Below are 20,740 nucleotides of genomic sequence, written 5' to 3' on the forward strand. Positions count from 1 at the left end.
CTCCACTGGCCAATACAGAGCATCCTCATTCACTAGTTCAGACATTCACAGGTACCTGGTACATGCCAGGCCTGTGCTAGGCACCAGGGATATGGTAACATGAATAAAACGTGGCTCCTTCTGAAAGGGGGAGCCCACTGACCAGGGGGAGAGACAGACCCCTGAACAGGTCATCCTGGCACAGGACGGAGTGGGTGAAAGCACACCTTCATAACAACGATAATGATTTTTCTGCCCAGTCCCAATTACCGTAAGCAATACAGGGAGCAGCGAGGCTCTAGCACTTGTAGTGAGGCCATGGGATCCTGAGACAGTTACTTGACCTCTCTGAGTCAGGGGGTGGGTGGGTGCTTGGTTTGAGTTTGAAACTCTGGGTATGGCCCCAGCTCTCTAGCCCCCACCAACCAGTAAAATCTGGGGCCAACTCAGCGTGGCACTCCTGACACTTCAATTCATTCAATACTTACAGAGCCCCTACTTTGTCTGTTGTGTGTGCTGAGGACACATCAGTGAACAAAAGAGCGAACCTCCTATTTTTGTGGCACTTACATTCTAGTGGAGACAAACAGATCAGATCCCAAACAAGATAAAGAAGCAATACATGGAGTATGTCGGCTGGTGATAGGTGCTAAGGAGAAAAATGAAGGGGTTGGGGGGTTGGAAGTGGCTGGTGTGGGGAGAGCATTATTTTTTTTTTTTGCGGTACGTGGGCCTCTCACCACTGTGGCCTCTCCCATTGCGGAGCACAGGCTCCGGACGCTCAGGCTCAGCAGCCATGGCTCACGGACCCAGCCGCTCCGCGGCATGCGGGATCTTCCCGGACCGGGGCACGAACCCATGTGCCCTACATCGGCAGGCGGACTCAACCACTGCGCCACCAGGGAAGCCCAAGAGCATTACTTTTTAAATAAGGTGGTCAGGAAGTATTTACAGCTGGATCTCATATATATACACATATATATTTAGTCAATAAAACAATTCCAATGGCTCTATTTCTTACTTAACATTAAAAAAAGCCAAAAATAATTTGGAAAATGTTAAACATTAAAAAATAAATAAATAAGGTGGTCGGCGATGGCCTCTCTGAGATGGCGACCTTTAAGCAAAGACCTGGAGAAGACGTGGCAGTGAGCCTGCAGGTCCTGGGAAAAGCATTTCAGGCTGAGGGGAAAGAAGCAGTGAGGCTGGAGGGGAAAGAATAAGGAGGTGAGGGGGAGAGTCAGTGGGTGGGATTGGTGGGCTGTCCTGAGTGCTCTCCGCAGCTCTGGAGCTACCTGGTTGCATTCCTCCAGGGCAGGGAACACAGTTGCGGTGGGGGGATCGGGGTTGGGCAGTAGCCAGGGTCCTGAAGGGGGCCTGTGAGCCAAGGGTGTGTTGGGACGAGTGAAGGGGTCTGTTGGAGGGAGCCCCCTCCTGTGGGCGACAGTGGTACCTTCATCCCTGTGATGGGAAGGGCAGCTACAACCCCATTGTACAGATGGGAAACTCAAGACTCAAGCAAGTTGCCCAAAACTACCCAGACCCTCGATGACAGTGCCTGGTCTGAAAACACACTCTTGAGTTCTGTGGGATGGCTCAGGGCATAATGGTGGCAGCCAGGGCAGCGTCCCACTTGTCACCATTTAGCCCCAGCCTCCCATTCCCCTTTCTGCTCCCTGAAGAGTCTGTGCCTGCTCACCTCCACCCCTTGGCTCACGCCCTTCCCCTCGGCGCAGACATACCTCTTCAGAGATTTGGGGAAGCAGAACAGTAAGTGACAGTTCTAATCCCACTCTACCCCCCTGAGCCTCAGTTTCCTCACTGATCAAGCGGGAAGGGTCATCCCAGGCCTCCGGGCTCACAGGCCTGTTGGAGTGTCACATGGTCTGGGCAGGCAAGGTGGTGATGCAGGGGGCTGCGACCCAGTGGAGCAGGGGCTGGAAGGTATAAGTCTCTAAAGCGGTCGTCAGGGCTGGCTCCAGCCCAAAGCTACCTACCCTGTAAATTGGTGATCCAAAGCCTGCAGAAGCTGAAGCTGGAAATCTGAACTTTTATATAAAACCTCAAAAAAATTTTAAATATGGCTAAGTCAAATTGTTTTTAAACATTATGTGAGTCAAATCAAACTAATCCTCAGGACTTCTCTTTTATGCAGTGTCTCTGAAATGGTAAATCACAGATTTTCATCCTTTAGTTATGGCTTAAATGCCCACCCCCTCCAGGAAGCCCTCCCTGGCCTCCCCAGCCTTAAGTGAGGGCTCACTCTGCCGGGCTCCTGTGCAAGACTCCCGTTGTTCCTGGGGTGTCTTTCACATTGTCGACCACGTGAGTGGCGCCCCCTGGAGGTAAGATCCTGGATTTCCGCCTCCCGTTTCTTTGGGTTTGTTCAGCTAGTCCGGCAGTGTTAATGTAGGTGTCTAGGGTGTGACTTATTTCTTTGCGGAAGGACCCATGGCTTGGGTATATCTACCTTCTTGATCCTTCCCTGGAGATGTACATGCACCCAGCCAGAGATGACCCTCAGCTTAAATCCCAGCTCCAACTGAGAGACAGTGAGCAGTTAGAACTCAGCTAAAACAGTGTCCTGGAGGACATCAGGGTAGGGTTGGGGGCCATCTCAATGTGCCTCACCTGCAAAATGGGCTTAATGGAATTCCCTACCCTGTGGGGTTATGGTGAGAACTCAGTGAGTTGAACCAGGTAAAGAGTGACTGGTATACAGTGAGTGCTCAAAAAATGTTATCATCTCTCCTCCTCTCTGTCCCTATAGAAACAGCTCAGGGACTGTAAGTCCCTGGAGGGCACGGACCACCCTGTCTTGCTCACCAGTGTATCCCCAATGCTAACCACCCAATACTGGTGCTTTACTAAGCACTTCCCTACCAGTGCTCAGTAAACACTTGAGAGAGCACACGGTGCCTGCATGAGAGGAGCGTCTACCCAACCCTCCCCTGGATTATTGCTGGAGGGTCTTGGAGCTTCCAGTCCCCCTGGTGCACCCTGACGCTGCCACCAGGGAGATTTCTCTCAAATGAATCCCTGACTCTGACTCTCCCCAGGCTCAACCCCCACTCCCACATCGGAGGCTCCCGCTGCCCCAAGATAAGGGTCCAGATCCTTAGCTCAGTATCTGAGGCCCTTAAGGGTCTGGTCCCTGCCGGCCTCTGCAGCTTTCGCCTCTCCTCTGACCACCCCTCCCCCACCTTTGCTCACCAAGGGCTCTCGGCCTGCTCATCCCCTCTCCCATCCACCTGGCCAAGCCATCTTCCAAGATTCCTTTCAATGTTGCCTCCTCTCTGTTCTGTGGCCCCTGGGCCTATACTTTATTGAACCGACCTCCAGGGTGATCTCTATGTGTCTGTCTCCCTCATGAGACCTGAGGATCATGTCTTATTATCTGTAACGGGGTAACTTTTGATGTAACTTAACCTGAGACTCAGTTTTCTCAACTGTCGAATGGAGCTAGTACCCACTTCACAGTGCTGTTGTTGAGTTAATGTCATCACTGGCACATTGGAGGTGCTTGGTAAATTTGTTTTCCATCCTCCTTCTTTTGGTTATTTGCCAATCATTATGGCTAAGGGGGAAGGGAGAGGGCAAAGCTCACTGGACAGGGAAGGTTTCAGCAAGGGCCCACGGGAGATGGTTGTGGCGATCAGGAGAAAAAACTAGATTCGGAAACTTGCAGACAGGAAAGAATGGCACTAGGGCCAAGAAAATCTGCAAAAGATTATTTCAAGGGTTACGTGGGAACACCTGTGAGGAGGGGGAATGGGTCCAGTGTAATCCAGCCAGGACTGGCCAAAAACCTACAGCGATTCAGGTCTTGTTTCAAGAGCAGAAACACAGAAATGACCGACACAACTTCCCATTCAGAAAGCTCAGGGCCTGGCTGGGGGGAAAGAGGTAACCAGGTTATAATACGTTCAGTGTTTAAAAGAAAGAAACGCAAAGTATCCCAGGAGCCCAGATGGAGAAATGACTGATTGCCAGGTATCAGGGGAGGCTTCCCAGAGGAGGCAGCTCAGAGCCGAGGTGAGAAAGGCGGAGGGCAGAGTGCAAACACCTAAAGGGCTTCTCTGGCATCTGGAGGAGGCAGATGTTTGCTCAGAACAGGACGGCTTTTCTTTTTTCTTTTTCTTTAATAACTATTTATTTGGCTGTGCCGGGTCTTAGTTGCAGCAAGTGGGATCTCTTAGTTTTGTTGCAGCGTTCAGGATCTATTTCCCCGACCAGGGATCGAACCGGGCCTCCTGCATTGGGAGCACGGAGTCCTAACCACCACTGGACCAACAACGAAGTCCCAGGAGGGCTTTTCTAAGATGGACCTGCTCACAAAAGAGCAGGCAGTGAGCCCTCCAAGCTCAGGATGAATTGGGAACCCCTCCCCAGAGTCCTCCACATAGCTAAAGGGAGGGCAACAGCTCAAGTCTAGGGAACATCAAGGTCAAGGGGTTTTTGGAGAGGAAGGAAGCTGAGGCTTAACATCAAATCCCTCCCCTCCTCAGTTTCAGGCGCTGGCGGGCAGCTCCACCCGGCCTGCTCACCTCAGCCCCCGGGGGAGAATCAGGCCACCCCAAAACGGATCCTACTAGGAGAGTTCTTTCCTCTACTGAGCAGACGCCTGGCTCCCAGTAACCATGGCCATTGCTCCTTGTTTTACTAGCACAGGCCTGACCCATCTGGGAAGTTCAGTGCGGTAACAGGAACATCTGGATGAGTGTCTGCTATGGCTTTAGTTCCACAGTTGGATCCCCTCTGGACAGCCCTTTACATATCTGGCTCCGGTGTGAGAATCTGCTGCTTGCACCCCAATACCAATTCTCCCGTTAGTAACGCAATCCCCAATTCTTAGTGGGTACAAGGTTTTCCAGAACAGACCACGGACCCCAGCCTTCCCTGCAACTGGGAGCTCCCTCTTCCTCCTGCCCTAAGCCTTTGCCGCCTGTCTAATAGCACAAGCATCAAGTGTTCCTAAAAGGAGGGCCCTGACCTTCATCCCTTCCTCCTTCCTGCAGCTGAGGGGCAGATATGATGGCTGAAGCTCAGGCAGTCATCTTGGACCACGAGGTGGAACCCATGTGTTGAAAATGGAAAAAACAAAAAGCTAAAAGCCTGCCATCTCCACTCCAGGCTAGCTACCTTCCATCTTTGTTAACCTGAGAATTCCTCTCTTACATAAGCCAGTTATTTTAAAATCTTGTTTCATATTATATGTAGCTAAATCTAATCTTCCCTGATTAACCTCCTAGAGGTCCCAAACCACAGGGCCCACAGGATGGGGAGCGACAGGAAGAATCCAGGTAGAACACAGAGAGAAAAGACAAGTTCTCCAGAGAGTTCTGACTCTATCACTTTCAATCTTAGGATTGGCAAAAATTACCACGATTCAATTTCCTTGGTCTGCTGGTTTCCGAGGGCACACGTGGGAGAAAGTGGATGAGAACTTAATACTAGTAAACATTACAGATGTAGGTGTGAGTTGTAAAACATCCTATGTCATTGGGGGTGGAGAAGAGAGCCCGGCATGGTGTCTCAGCGGCAGCCACGCACACACGGAAGACAAACCTGGGAAAGTCAGCCGTGGGAAGAGGTTCATGCACGTGGTCTCCCTTCAGCCTCCAGGCAGGCCTGCGAGATAGGTGTCTTATGACATCTCACACGTGGGGAAACAGTCCCAGTGAAGTCAGCAGTGAGGAGCTCACACAGTGGGCCAGCGGCTGAGCCAGGACTCAAACCCCAGCCCGGCTGTGTGTGCGAATGCCCCGGGCTCATCTCTGCTCCTGATCACAAGGGGCTGTGAGGGAGAGGCTCACTGCCCCGGGGCAAGTACCAGAACCACCTGGACAGCTTGTACAAGCTCTGCCCTCTGCCCTGGATAGAGGCAGCCGAACGGGGCAAGTCGCCCCACCCCAAGCACGGGGAGGACAACAGGAAGGCAGCAGGGAGAGCAGGTGGAAGGAGCCAAGAAGCCAGGTGACCGGGCCTCCCAGCCACAAGCCCTGAGCTTCACCTTCCCACGGCCAGGTGTGGCCTTCAGACCCGCAGCAGCCAGCACCAGACGCCGGGCTGATGGTGACAGGGGAGAACGCCTGCCCAGTGCAGGGCCAGGGCTGCTCCTGGCAGCCCTGCCACGGGGTGAGTGGAGGGGAAGGCCGGCTCTGCGGACCCCCGATCCCTGCTCCCCTCCTCCGGGAGCCCCCACGCCCCACGGCTGAGCAGGACCTGCGCTCCCCTCACACACTCACTAGTCCATCAGCTGCACAGGGACCTAGAGCTCATGTGTCTCGCTTTTGCAGTCCTGGTGTCAGGGCCCGACACAGCTCCACTAATCAGGGTGCAACCTGAAATTCCTGTGCCCTGGCCCAGAGTCACAGGAACCAGTCAGCGCAAGTGGGGTCTGACAGTCTCCAGAACAGATGCTCCAGCTGTCCTCACTGGCACCACATCCACCTGAGGCAGCTGGACCTGGATTCTGCCACCAGCCCAGCTCGGTCAGGAGAAGAGCGGGGAGTGTGAGTGACGTGGGTCACTAACAGGCTGGTTTCCATCGGCTCTGAAGCCGCACCTGAAGGTCTCCCTGGAAGAAGTGTGAAAAAGCAGCAGGCCTCACCGAGCACCAGTCAGCCTCATGAGGGGCCTGCTCTGAAAGGGCCAGGCTTTCAGGCGAGTGGAGGTGTATTTTCTTTACAAGAGACTAATTGCTCCTTCTTTGTGGGGCTCTGTCTGGGAGCTGCTGGAAGCCTGGGGCAGCTGCCCAAGTTTGGGGGGGTGAGGAATACTCCGGGACTTCCCCGTCTCCACCCCTTCAACGTCAGCTAAGGAGGCCAACAGGGCCAAGGAGAAGGAAGAGGCAAAAGGTCCCAGCCAGGAAAAGGCAGAGCCCAGCTCTGCTCAGCCACCCGCCCGGGTCCCAGAGCCACAGGGAGGCCCTGGCCTCTAGCAGTGGTGGCGCCGGCCTTCACCCAGGTTGGGGGCCCGGGCCTACCACTAACGTTTAGTGCCCACAGGGAGGACTGCTGGACAGTGAGGATGACCCACACCCCAGCAGCTCCCTCCACCCCAAACGCCTACCCTCGGCATGCGGCATGGGGGCCAGGGACAAACCGTCCACACGTGCACTTACTTTCACAAATGTAATCAAGGTTCGGTGGGGTACACATTTGGGAAAATGCCCCAAACATGGCCCTGGAGGCTCCTCCTGGCGGAGGCCAGCTCTCAGCCGCCTGCGTCGGCTGGAGTCTAAGCCCCAGGCCGGACAGGTGCTGGCCTCCCAAGTTTGGGCTGGGGAGTCAGCGCCTGGGTGCAGGCTGGCTTACGGGACAGCCAAGCTGGGACAGGACAGGTCCTTGCAGCCGAGGCTGGGGCACGGCCTGGGTCTCAGGACTCACTCCCCGCTGTGCCGCGCTCGGCCTGTTAGCCGGCGGCGCTGGGTCTTACTGGTACGAGTGGCGCTTGGGGGCTTCTTGGTGGAATCCTGGGCCCGGCTGGGATGTTTCCTCTTGACCTTCTTGCGCCTGTGCGCGTGCAGCGAGGCCGTGAGAGAGGAGATCCTGTGGGAGGGCGGAAGGCTGGTGAGGCTCGGGCCTCAGTCTACCCTGGGGAACAAGGTGCGAGTGGAAGTTTGGGCAGGGTGGTGACTGATGGCCCAGCTTATGGAGGGGAAATCAGGACAGGCCATGGACGCCATTCCAAAGGCAGCACGCTCTGTCCCCAGAGGGCCTACCAGCTCCTCAGCTCACAGCAAGAAAGGCCCTTACCCCAGGCACTAGGGGTACCCAGGGTCAGACATTCTCAGGGGGTGGAGGTGGGGGGCAGTGAGGGAGACCACTTGACAAGCAGAGCAGAGGGCTGCCCAGGGTCCCACACGTGCCCCACACCACCCACCACAGGCGCCCTCACAACGCCAGCCACAGCAGCAGGCTCACAGGGGAGGACAGGCCAGGGCTCACCGCTGGGACAGCAGAGGGTCTCTGGACTTCCTGCGTAAGGCTCTGGTCGGCTTCTCCACGGATGACGCCCCCTCCTCAGACCTGTGCCCGGCCCCTTGCTAAAGAAGCACAGGAGAAGGACTGTCACAGGGAGCGGTGGATCGAGGGGCCTGGGCACCCTGAGTAGTTGCGGCTCTGTCGCGCGGGGGCATGACCTGCCGCCTCCCTCACCTGGGTTGGGGCTCAGAGAAGGCCATGGGCAGAAAAGCCACGTGTACCCTAAAGCGGGGATGACACGGGCAGAGCTGGATTCCAAAGTTCTCCACCACCACAGCCTACAGTGGACACACTCAAACACTCACAAATGAACGAACTCTAAGACGGAGACGAGACTGGTCTTCGCATCAGACCTTACAGAAGAATGAGCACCAAATACAAGCTGAGTGTGAGCTCAGAAAGGATGTGATAAAGGGGTGGCCCTCGAACTTAAGGACACCGTAACCCATGCTCGGGGCTGTGGTTTACCTGGTGACTGTACGTGCACACGCATATAAACCCCTACGCGACCCAAACACAAGTTTAACTGAAACAAACGTTTCATAAGACAGCACTTGCTGTGATGCTTTCTGATATTTTCAATGATATTGTGTTCCTTTTCTTTAAAAAAAAAAATGCTGGTTGGAATTTGCTATGACTCCCACCCCACAGATCAGGGCACAGAGACATACCGTGCAGGGAGTGATCACTATCAACCGCTCTCTCGCGCGCTTCTAGTGGATCCACCACTTTTATCCTCCACAGTGACCCCACGAGGCAGCTGCTATCATCAGTGACCCCAAGGCAGTGGTGAAGAGAAGCAGACAAGGGAGAGAGACCTGCCCAGGTTCCCACAGCCACTAGTGGTGGAGCTGGCCCCTGAAGCCCCAGGCTCAGGGCTTTTGTCCAGGCCCTGGAGGGTGCCCCAGAGGAAAGAGCCCCTCACACTGGAATCCCATGACATGGACCCGCACTTAGTGAGCCCCTGGCCAGCTAGGTTGCCCCTGTGTCCCCTCTTCCCTGGGGTCGCGAGGGAGACCCACCTCAGGCGGGGGCAGTCCGAGCAGCCGGGCCGCTGAGAAGTCCAGGTTGCTGATGGTGGTCACAGTGACCGTGTGGTTGAGGTGGTCGTACTGCACCGGCTCTGTCTTTGCTGTCACCAGCCGATCCAGTTCGTCTGCCTCCTCTGTGCGAGTGGGCACAGAGCCAGGCCTCAGCCCCAGGGCACAAGTAAGCAGGCTCCAGCCACCGCCCCCTGCCCCCAGCCCTGGAGTGCAGTGGCCCCCCTGCTCTATCGGAGGGCATCCAGGAAGCCCCCAGCTCCAGAGCCTGGCCTGCAAATGCTGTAAATGACCCCCAATTCTTCCCTTCACGCTCCAGGGAGACCTCAGACCGCCTGGTCCCCACCAGGACAAAGTTGGAGCCACAAGAGGAGCTGCTGCTTCCCCTACCCCTCCACCCCCAGTCCCTCCAGGCCTCAGAAGCTGGCCTTTCTGCTCATGATCAGTTTACCAAGAGGTTTGGATCTCCTCCTGGTCTCTGATCCACTGACGTTTAGAGACAGCTGAGGACTACCCCTGGCTGCCAGGTCACCACCAAGATCCCTAAAGCAAGGGACGTCAGCTTCTGTGCAGCCCTCACACCCCTCCCCTCCCACCCACCAAGGCATAAATAAACTCAGCCTGTTGGCTATTCTCCAGGACAGGCCAAGGATGGGATTACCCAGCGCCTCCTCTCTCTCGGCCAGCATCTTCAAGTATTCCTGGTGGCGCTGAAACCAAAGGGAAGGGAGGATGGTGAGTATGGCCTCCCAGCCCAACCTCAGGCAGAGGTGCTGCTCACCTCCAGGGTGAGTAAGACCACGGCTTGAACAGAAAGGCCAGGAGATCTCACCCTAAACCTTCCCCAGACCTGGGCCCACGGTGTCTCTATCCGTATAAACCGCTCCCCAGGCCTGCCCACACCTCCCCTCATCCCTGCAGGTGCCCCTTTTCGGGCCATCGAGGCTGCAAGTCCCCTGGAAGTCAGAGACACTCTCCTGCCCTCTCCCTCTGCACCTCCTCCCGGAGCTTCTTCTGCTCCTCCTTGAGCCGCTTCTTGATCTCCTCAATGGCTGCCTTCTTCCGCTCCACCTTCCGCTTGTGGAAGCCTGTCAGGTACTCCCTACAGCAGAGGGGCAAGAAAGAAAGTCAGGATACAAGGAAAGAAGAGCTTGCTCCAGAAAGAGAGAGAAAAAAAAAGAAAACCTAATACTGCACTCACCATGTGCCAAGCACCATTCCAAAAATGTACGTTAACTCATGTAATCCTCACAGCAACCTGCGTAGTAGGTACACAACCCCATTTTACAGATGGGAGACACTGAGGCACAGAGAGGCAAGGTTACTTGCCCAAGGTCACAGAGAGTGTAAGATAGGGAAAGAGAGGGAGATGCTGCCTCTCTCCACTCACTACCCTCCAGGGCTCTCAGCTGCCAGCAACAGGGCCAGGTGGTGGGCACAGGCTGAGGGCCTCTGAACCTAGAACAGGTGAGGGTCCCTTCTTCTCTGGCAAACTCCATTACTCAGTGAATTAAGCCACTTCTAGTGGGGCTTTCAAGGCCACCCTCACCCAGACCTCCACGAACTCTCCATTGGACCAACCCCCCATTTGCCCAGGACGCAGCCCTGGACTCATCTGTAAGTTGTGCTGATGCCACCTTGAGTTTCTTTTTATTATTTATTTAATAAATAAATAATATTTATGTATTATTTTTGGCTGCTTCATTGCTGCGCGCGGCTTTCTCTAGTTGCGGCGAGTGGGGGCTACTTTGTTGCGGTGCATGGGCTTCTCATTGCAGTGGCTTCTCTTGTTGCGCAGCATGGGCTCTAGGCGCATGGGCTTCAGTAGTTGTGGCACACAGGCTCAGTAGTTGTGGCCTGTGGACTCCAGAGCGCAGGCTCAGTGGTTGTGGCTCACGGGCTTAGTTGCTCCACGGCATGTGGGATCTTCCCGGACCGGGGCTCGAACCCATGTCCTCTGTATTGGCAGGCGGATTCTTAACCACTGCGCCACCAGGGAAGTCCCACCCTGAGTTTCTTGATGCTTCTTCAGCATTTCCCTCCCTCCCCCTATCTGATCTCAGCCCCTCTCATCTCTCTAGAGCCTGCTGCACCATTCCCATCTGTTCCGGGGCCCAACGCTAGGCTTTTCGCTGACCCACTACCATATACCCAGGTGGCACTCTGAGTGGGGGACATGTGATGGGCCGGACGCTAAGGCTTCGGGGTCCGACTCAGGGATCCCGAGGCCTGGCGCGCACACCCCGAAGGAGCTTAGTAATCGCCTGGCGAATAAATGAATTTAAGCCACTCGTTTCATTCACTCATCGTTCATCAAAAACAGCTGAGTCTGCTGCGTGCGGGGCCGCCGGGCTGGGCTAGGGAGGTCGAAGCCACCGCTCGGAGACCCGAGCTCCCCGCTCTCGGGCGGCGCGTAAAGCAGCGCTAGACTGGCTGGGGAGCCGAAAAGAGAAGTAAGGGCGGGGCGGACGATTCTATTCCTCTGGGCTGGGGGCCCAGTGCGCCCGCTTCCTTCCGCGGGAGCTTCGCACCACGCCCAGAGGGCGGGACCGGAAGGGCCCTCCGCGTGAGCGTGTGCCGGCGGACCTAGCCCTAGCCTTGCCCGGCGGCCCGAAGAGGATACGGTCCAGCCTTGACACTCACCGCCGCTTCTCCTCGTCGAAGCTCAAAATGAGCCGCGGCCGCCGGCCGTCGCCATCTCGCCTCTTCTTCTTGTTGCGGCCCATAGCGGTGAAGCCTCGGCGGCGCCGCTCCCTCTCACCTGGCACTTCCGGTGTAGCGTTTCCAGCCTCCCGGAAGTGCCCGCAGAGACGCCCCGCAGTTCCGCTCGCCAGGCCCCGCCTTTTAAAGGGGCCGCCCAGCCCGTCTCCCTGTCCCTCTCTTCTGCCTGTAACAGGCCAGATTCCTGCCCTCCCCAACCCACCCCCGCGACTCCCAGCCCCACTCCCTCTCTTAGACTAACAACGGTGAGAGCGAGACCCAGAGGTCCCAGCGCCTAGCACGGTGCCTTGCACACAGTAGGTGCTCAAAACAGAGTTATTAGTGAATGGCCCAAGATTGCTGATCCTTCTTTTGATTTGGATGTCAACTCCGTGGTGGTCTCCAAGAGCACGTTTCTGGAGCCAAACTACCTGGATTAGAATCCTGGTACCCCAGTTACAGCTGTATGGTCCTGGACCAGTTGCCTTCGCTGTGTCTCAGTGACCCTGTTTGTAAAAGAGGACTAATCATAGTGACTTGGTAGGTATTGTAAGGCAGTGGTTTCCAAACGTTGGCGTGCATCAGAATCCCCTGGAGGGTTTGCTGAACCCCAGATCGCTCGGGCCCACCCCAGAGTTTCTGATTCAGCAGTTCTGGAGTGAGCCCCAGAATTTGCACTTCAGGCAGTTCTCAGGTGATGCTGTTGTTGCTGATCCACAGACCAAATTTTGAGAACCCTGATTGTGAGGGATAAGTGTGTTATGCAGCGTGTATGTATAACATAATACATGCCACACATGTGTTTGCTACACAAGCCATCACCCTTCTCTGTGCCTCAGTTCCCCAAGTATGGAGTTGGGATGTAGTAACACATCCTCTACTAAAATTGAGGGCATGAATGTGAAGGCAGTAAGTAAAACACCTGAAGGGGAATTTTAGTAGCTGGGATTGTATGCCTGAATCCCCCATTCTCAACTCATCTGTGCTGTGTACTGCAGACAAGATGCTGCCCTTGCCCTTAAGGACTCATGGGTTCACAGGGTCAATGATCATTACAGTCCAGGGGATGACACATCTGCTGTGAGATTCACGGGAGGCTGGAGGAGCTCAGGGTTGGCTCTTCCAGTGTGGAGGGCTTCCCAGAGGAGGTGACCACAGAACAATCTGAGAGTGTGGATAACAGACTCTTAGGACCCAATGCTCTTCTTTGACAAGTGACTGGAGCCCAGAGAGCAAGTAAGCACACACATGTTGAGTGCCTACTGTGTGCCAGGCACACAGAGAAGGCAACTGTTATCTCAGAGAGGGGAAGCAACTTGTCCAGGGTTACACTGCTGTTCTTTGGTAAAACTGAGACTTGACCTGGGTCACTGGCCTCATGGCCCAGCATCCTGGGGCGCTGGCCTGAGGGATCACTCTCCTGGTAGCAGCACACCCCCTCTGGAGGGCAAGACGCAGACACTGACCATGAGTTTTGAAAGAAGCTAGGCACACAGTAGGTGCATCTCTCCACGAATGTTGAACCCATTCCACAAGGGTCCTCCGCCTGAGGGATTCCACATTGGGCACTGAGAGAAAGTTATCCTCAAATACAGGGCACAGCAGGGGACTTCAGGGTGATGAACAACTGCCCCTCTGTCCCTCTGCCACCCTATAATGGCCATGCCCCATGGCACCCTCCTCCTGGGAGAAAGCATTGCCTTGGATGCAGTGATGCCCCCCAAAAGGATGCCCAGCGAGCCGCCTTATGTGGAGGTTCAGAGATAAGTGACTTAAGCAAAGTCACCCCATTATTAAGTGGTGTGCAGCGTCATCCTCAATTGCTGCCCTGTGTGTGGAGTGGTTCTGCCCTCCCGGAGCTTCCGGTCAGGCGCAGAGACTGGGGACCGAGTAAGGAGACACCTGCTTATGCAGGACCTCGTGTGGGGAGCTCTGTACAGTCCACCCTCGCAGCCCACCGGGCCCAAGCTGCCAGCCCACGAGTGGTTCAGGGAGGTCACATCTGCGAAAGCTCCCAGTGCAGAGTGAAGCTCGCCCCTTCGGGCCCACGAGTGGTTCAGGGAGGTCACATCTGCGAAAGCTCCCAGTGCAGAGTGAAGCTCGCCACTTCGGGCAGGTGCTGTTGCTCCAAACTCTTCCCTGGGAGTTCCAGGTCCCCTTTACTCCAGGAAAAGAGATGCAGGACTGGCAACCCCACCCAGATTCCAAAAGCTTGAGAGCCATTTACTGCAACTCACGGTCTAAAACACTTCCCTTTTTAAGTCAGCTTCTCCTTGACGTTATTTTTATGTTTATTGAGCACCTGCTGTGTGCCAGGCACAGCAAGAGGTGGTACGTTCTCCGTAATAGAAATGATGATGAAGATGATGAGCCAAAAGAATAACGGCAGCTGCCATTAATTTAGCTCTTTAACGATTATCTATTTTGAGGTATGAGTTCCATGTTAACGAGGCCCAGAGATGTGCAGTCACTTACCCAAGGTCACACAGACAAGAAGAGCAAGTGCTGAGGGTGAAGCTTGAGTGGTCTAAGGGCAGAACTCTGCTTAGTTTCTCTGGACCCAGTTTCACAGGCTCTTGAGACACACCGAGTCTTAAAAGAGGTGAAGGGAACCAACAGTTACGGAGCTCCTACTATGCGCCAGGCACAGTGAAGTTCTCTACGTTATCTCAGCCGATCCTTGCAACGGCCGCACAGGGTGGATACTAGTACTAATGCAATTTGATAGATGAGGAAACATGTTCAGAGAGGTTGATTCACTGGCCCAAGGGCACACAGTGATAGAGCTGGGGTTTGGACACAAGTCTGTCTGACTCCGAGCCCAGTTTCTTTCCTCCACCGCCAGTGGTCTCTCTCCTTGTCTGCCCCAGGGCTTTCCTCTGTCTGGTTGTAGTCGCAGTCCTGGAGCATGGTTGAGCTCCGCCAGTGTAGAGAGAGTAAGTGGCATCAGAGAAAGGCAGTCAAGAAGACACTTTCTCTGATGTCCAGCAGAGGGCGCGCCATCCACAGCCAGACTTCCAAAGCGTTTCTCTCTGGGTGGCCAGTTGGGTGCCCCAGGAGAGCCTGGAGATTGGGTGTGGCTCATGGCAGCTCCCAGCCTTTGCGCTCCACCCTTCTTGGCCCTCTTATAGAGATGTGCCCTCCAGCAGACCCACTGAGATGGGAATCACCCACCCAAAAGGGCCAGGTGAAAATAATGACCCCCATTTTATGGATGAGGAAACTCAGACTGGGGGGTGGAAGAGACCTACCCAGGGTTCCACAGCTAGTGCTGGACTGTCCTGGAGAGTGAGATTTGCCAGGCTCCCACCCAACACATACCTCAGGAGACTGCCTTGGGGGTTGGGGGTGCCAACTGAGGTCCTGATTCCAAGCCTTCTTGGAACATTGGCTCAGTTCCCAGGGGCTGTTTCACAGGTAAGTAGGGGGCCCTACAGCAGGGAGCAGAAAGGAAAAGGTGCAGGGGAGTGGTCGGTCTGCAGAGTTGCCCAGCTATCAGCTCATGTCCCATCACTTGCAACAAGTGAATGTGACTGCCCTCCAAGGTAACGGAGCCTGGCCGGTCTTGGAAAACACGTCCTCTGGAAACCAGCAGAGGAGAGGCTCATGGAGGCCTCATCTCAGGGAGGGTGAGTCTCCCGCACTCTGCGGTGCAGGGAACAGGCTGTGTGCAGCAGGAGGCCTCTGAGAACCTGAAGGCGGGGCTTCAAGTCGGCCCACGGGCCTCTACTTGTAGGTTCTCTGCAGGGGCTGGCGTATCCTGCCACCGACCCCAATTCCTCCTATACAGAAACGGGCCAGCAGGTGGTGACAGGTCTATCGCCCAAGCCCATCTTCCCTATGTTGGGTTGAGGGTCCTGAGGAGGGCCACAGAACCCGAGTTTCCAGACTAGCACCCTGGTTGCCCGTACACTGTAGCATTGAGGTGTGTGGACTGGCGCCACAAAGCTGGGATGCCTGGGGAGCCCCAGAAGGCTCAGCCGGGCCTGGTAGAGACCAGGGAGTCATCACTCAGAGCCTGTTTACTCCCCTTCAGATTCGGGGGATAAGATCTCAAGAGGTAGTGCGGCAGCGACGGGAAACACTCCACTGCGTGTGTACGTTGTGCCAGGCCCAACACTCATCCTCCATCACACACCTCATTTCATCCTCCCAACAGTCCCACGGTGGTCTCCGTGCTATCATCCCCCTCATATAAATGAATAAACCGAGGCTCAGAGAGGTCAGTTAAGGCCCACAGGGGCACACAGCTGCTTTCCCTGCATTGTCTGAACCATATCTCTTTCTAGTTCATGAAAACAAATGACAGGGGCCCCAGGTATTCCTTCCACTTCCCCCTGTGTTGCCCCAGATACCATGGCATGAATCAGTCTGTCCTTGCCTCTCTTCCCCCGTTTTCGTTTATTTCAACATCTTTTGTGCATCTACCGTGTGCTCGGGCCCAGTGAGTTGGGAGCTGTTTGAGGGCAGTGACTGGGTCTTGTTTAGTACTGAGCCCCTCGCTGTGTACTGAGCTCTCTGTTCAGCCCAGGGGACCCAGGGGAACAAGATGTCACTAGCACTTAAGAGGTATGCATCGAGGGAATGCCCTGCCGGTCCAGTGGTTAGGATTCGGCGCTTTCACTGCCATGGGCCCGGGTTCGATCCCTGGTCAGGGAACTAAGATCCCACAAGCCGCACAGCGCAGCCAAAAAAAAAAAAGGTATGCATGCACCGAGGCAGTGAATGGAAGTGAAGAAGGGGCAGAGCCTGGGGGAGTCGGCGGAACCCTCCTCTTCCACACCCACACACACAGGAGGCTGGTTCAGGGGGAGCAGAGGCAGCTGCCTTTATTGGGGGCCATGGGCCGGCTGGCTTCACTCAAAGGCCACGCACTTGATCTTGAAGTCGCCATCGGCCGCCAGGTAGTTGATGGCCTCCAGGTTGAGGCGGTTGGGGAACTTGAAATCGTATCCACCAGGCAGCTGGATGGTTAGGTCTGCCTGGTCGAAGGAGACGCACACCTGGGGGTGGAGAGGAGCAGTGAGTGTGTGGACCCCACAGCGGGAGCCTCGGCTCTGCAGCCACGGCCTGCAGGTCCTAGGCCCCCCTGAGCCCTTTCCTCACGTAGCCCTGACAACAGCCCCGCTTCATGGTGAGGCCCTGAGGTTGGGAGAGGGGATGATGCTTACCGAGGATCACACAGCAGGTGACTGGAGGGAGGGGAGATGGGGAGGGAGAGGAGGGGGGGCAGGGTGGGACCCAGGTCTCTAGCCACTCAACCCAGCTCTGCCCCAGCCCACCCAGGGCCCTGACCCCACCCCCAGACCCCAGCCCACCTCCACAACACTTCCAGGCTGGAAGGGGAAGACGGACTCCCGCTGCTCAGCCCCCCAGGCCCCGCCATCCTTGCTGTTACACACGATGGTGTTGGTGTCCCCGTGCGCGTCGAAGCGGGGGTTGAAGTGCAGGCACAGGTTGTTGCCATCTTTGCCCATGTTCAGCACGAAGCTAGGGGATAGCGGGTGGGCTTGAGGCCGCCCCCTCCCGCTGCAGCCCCCTCAGGCCGACCAGTCTGTGCCACTCAGTCCACGTTAATGGGCCTCACCGGGGGAACGCATGGAGCCGAGGCAGGAAACCTGGATTCTAGCTGTGCCCTGCCACCTCCTTGCTGTGTGACCTTGAGCAAGTCCCTGCTCCATCTGGGTCTCAGTTTCCATATCTGCACAGTAGGGGCTCCACAGGAAGTATCTCTTAAGGGCCTTGCTATGCTGACAGCCAGGACTCTTGTAGACATGAATTTGTGTCCCTGCCCGTTTGGTCAAGGTCAGAGACTCCCTCCAGATGGTGACCTCTGGGAGGGCAAGTGTCCTGCCTGTCTTGTCTATCTCTGTATCCCTGGTGCCCAGCATGATGGTGACACACAGTAGGTGCTCTGTAACCGTGGGGCGAATGAACGAATAACAATAATGCATTTGCTAAGTCGAGGTAACAGCAAGGCCTCCCTCTGAGGGTTTAGAAAGAATGACATGAGCAGTGCATATGAAGCGTGCGGCTCTTTATACTGTCAGCTGGTCATCAACGTGTGAGATGACCCAGCATTTCACCTCCACACAACCTCCCCCCTCCATTAACTGATTAACAAACGAGGCTCAAGGCGGTTGGTTGACTGGTCCAAGCTCACAAGGCTGCGGTGAAACTAGGCCAGCTGGCCGAATGAATGATGAGCTAAGGAAGGACGGAAGGAGTGAAAAGTCGAGAGTCAAGAGCGCAGGATACACGGACCTCAGAGGGCGGGCAGCGAGGGTGACACCTTTTCACTCCCTCTCCCCGCCCCGCTCAGCCTCTGGTCCCGCCCACAGCAGTAGGGAGGGGAAGGCCAGCCGAGGCAGCTGACGAGGCCGCAGCTGGTTTAGTTTAAGGGGGCGACAACGGTGGGAGCGTCCAGACTCCGCGGAGGAAGTGACTCACCCAGAAGACGTAGCCTCAGCAGCCGCCGATATTAACCCCGCCCCGCCGGAGGGAGGAGCCGGGCCCGGCCAGCCACGCCCCTGCCAGACGCGGGGCGGGACCCTCGAGCTCCAGCCCCCGCCCCCGCCGCCCGCCGCCCCCGCCGTCGTTCCCTCACCTCTTGGCGTCCGGGGGCACCTCGCCCCGCACTCTGAGGCACTCCCCAGGTTTGAGATTCAGGTTGCTGGCGACCAGACCCTGCGCAGACAAGACCCCGCCCAGCCGGGTTAGAGGACGCAGGGTGGGAGGGTGGCAGGTCGTGCCCCGCGCCGGGAAGACCAGGCCTGCTCTGACCAGGCCGACCCGAAGGCTGAGGAACCCGGCTGCAAGTTCTAGACTCTCCTTCTTTGTGTGGTCCTGGGCAAGTTTCTTGTGTGTAACATGACTGAGGTTCTAGAAGACAGGATCTAGAAGCTTCTGCGGTTTAGCCCGGGGATTTTAGATGCAGAGTAGCCTGGGTGGTGGAGTGCTGTGCTCCATCGCCTCATTGAATAGATGGAGAGAACCAGGCTCCAAATGCGTCACACTGCGAGTTGGGGGCAAAGGAAGGTGAGTGAGGCGCCTGCCCCTCTGCTGGAGAGGAAGAGGCCTGGGGCTGGGCCATCCCCCACCATCCCCTTCAAGCTCCTCTGTGCAGAGAGGGCCAGGGGCTGGAGAGGAGACCCCCTAAGGAGCACAGCTAGACCCCTCTAAGAAGGGAGAGCAGCCCAGGGCGGGAGCCTGCAACCTGGCTCGCTCGGGGTTAACAAGAGCCAGCGCAAAGCTTCACTGGTGTGAGTGGTTCCTCCTGCCAGAAACTTGAATCCTTTCCCTAGGGGCTTGCAGAAGATTCTTGCTGCTTTCTTGCTCTTTTATCACAGCCCCCACCCCCCAGCTTGGAGGAACGGTTGAGCGGGAATTCCCCCAGCCCCCACCTGACCAGCCGGGACAGAATCACCCGCCCCGGGCTAACCCAGGCAGGCTCCCTCCCGGCAGCCTGTTTCAGATCCTGGCGACTTTTACAGCTCGGGAGCAGAGGGTGACTCTGCCCTGGCCCAGTGACGGGGACAGCTGCAGGGGGGAGGGGACAGGAGGCTCTTTGGGGGGAAGGGGGAAGGGATAGTGGCCTGGGCACCCTCAAAATGCCCCACTCCACCTCCAGTCGGCTACACCCTTCCCACTCCCACTTCTCAGAGAGCTGCAGAATGTAAGCCCTTGGCAGAAATAACTGCTGTCAGACCCTGGAGGAATCCAGAAAATTCTTAAGCCAGAGAAGGCGTTGGGGAAGCATGGAGCCCACCCCCATTTTACAGACACGGCCACTGAGGCCCAGAAAAGACACTTGTTCAAGGCCACACCCCAAGAACTAGAACCCAGATCGTGATCTGCCCTCACTATGCCTGGCTGTCTGCTCCCACGCCATCTCTGGGCCTTGTGGTGGGGTCCCCATACTCACACAAGCCATGACTGAGGAGAGGAGGATGTTCCTGGGACTTTGGGACCAGCTGTCTGAAGACTACCCGAGAGATGGGCCACAGCCCGCTCCCACCCTTTTAACTGGACCAGACCCGGGTGAGTCCCGCCCCCTGGATGCTGAGCCAATTGTAACTCAGAAAGGAGATGGGGGCCACGGGAGGCGGAGTCAATGGAATTTTGAAGCCAGTTCTGGAACAGAGATGACCAATCAGAGTGGAGACCCCCCCCATTCCTTCTTAGCCACTCCCCCACGGTCCAGGCTCCACCTCCCATTCTCTTACCCCTTCCCAAAATTATGCTGTGGCAAGGATTGGGGGAAGCCAGTGGAAAATAGTTTGAGGATGAGCTAGGCCCAAGAGTTGGCTGGAAGAGGGCCAGGGCCAGCTAGCTGAGCTCAGGGGGTCCCCCATAGAAGGCGGCTGAGGAGGTGCAGTGTCCTTCAAGAATTAGATCTGGGGTTCGTGAGGCTGCTCCCTGGCAGGGGCCAGGGCGTGGCCCGCTCTGGGCGCCTCTGCAGAGGACCCAGGACCCATTAACTACAAAGCCCTGCCCCTGCCTGGGCCTCCCTCTGAAGCAGAGGTTGCGGCTGCTGGTCTCGTGCTCCTCACTAGCGCTAAAGAAAGGCTGGGCCGGTGCCAGGCTGGAGGCCACCGCCCAGGCTCAGGGCTCAGGCCTCAGGCTTCGTTCCGCCCTCCCGAAGGGTCTGCCGGGGATCCTCCAAGAGCCCCTGCCTGACAGCCTCTGTCCTGTCCGAGAGGCTCAGGCCTGGGAGAGGGCCCAGGGTGAGCCAGACCATGAGGGGATGGGGTCCCCGGTCTGTGCACCCCCATCCACTCTCCTCACATTTCTCCCTCTGACACCCGGCACAGCTTTCCCTTTCCCCATCTGGTTATTTTGCTGAGTACCTACTATGTGCCTGGCCCTGAGCTAGCCTCAGAGGATTCAAAGGTGAAGCCCTCAGTCCCTGTTCTCAAGTAGCCCACTGTTGGGGCAGAATCTGGCCATGAATCTAATTAAGAAGTAGCGTGATGCAGGCTCTGAGGGAAGTCATGAGCGAGCACCTTGGTGGGATGGTCCAGAATGGGAAGA

The 20,740-nt window shown here is 56.4% G+C and overlaps 2 protein-coding genes across 2 annotated transcripts; both read right to left on the reverse strand.

Moving 5' to 3' along the window:
- Nucleotides 1–7,366: 7,366 nt before the first annotated feature.
- Nucleotides 7,367–11,733, reverse strand: NOL12 (nucleolar protein 12). Its single transcript, XM_065887856.1, has 6 exons — nt 11,651–11,733; nt 10,004–10,109; nt 9,669–9,717; nt 8,990–9,132; nt 7,932–8,029; nt 7,367–7,532 (listed from the first exon to the last, which is right to left on the reverse strand). Exons 1-6 carry the CDS (start codon nt 11,731–11,733, stop codon nt 7,367–7,369), a joined length of 645 nt encoding a protein of 214 aa, XP_065743928.1.
- A 4,777-nt stretch (nt 11,734–16,510) lies between these two features.
- LGALS1 (galectin 1) lies at nt 16,511–19,701 on the reverse strand. The gene is made up of 4 exons (XM_065886910.1): nt 19,632–19,701; nt 18,315–18,394; nt 17,026–17,197; nt 16,511–16,710 (listed from the first exon to the last, which is right to left on the reverse strand). Exons 1-4 carry the CDS (start codon nt 19,638–19,640, stop codon nt 16,564–16,566), a joined length of 408 nt encoding a protein of 135 aa, XP_065742982.1. The 5' UTR covers nt 19,641–19,701; the 3' UTR covers nt 16,511–16,563.
- Nucleotides 19,702–20,740: the final 1,039 nt, after the last annotated feature.

This window comes from Phocoena phocoena, chromosome 11 (assembly GCF_963924675.1).
Source record: "Phocoena phocoena chromosome 11, mPhoPho1.1, whole genome shotgun sequence".
Taxonomy (NCBI): Eukaryota; Metazoa; Chordata; class Mammalia; order Artiodactyla; family Phocoenidae; genus Phocoena; species Phocoena phocoena.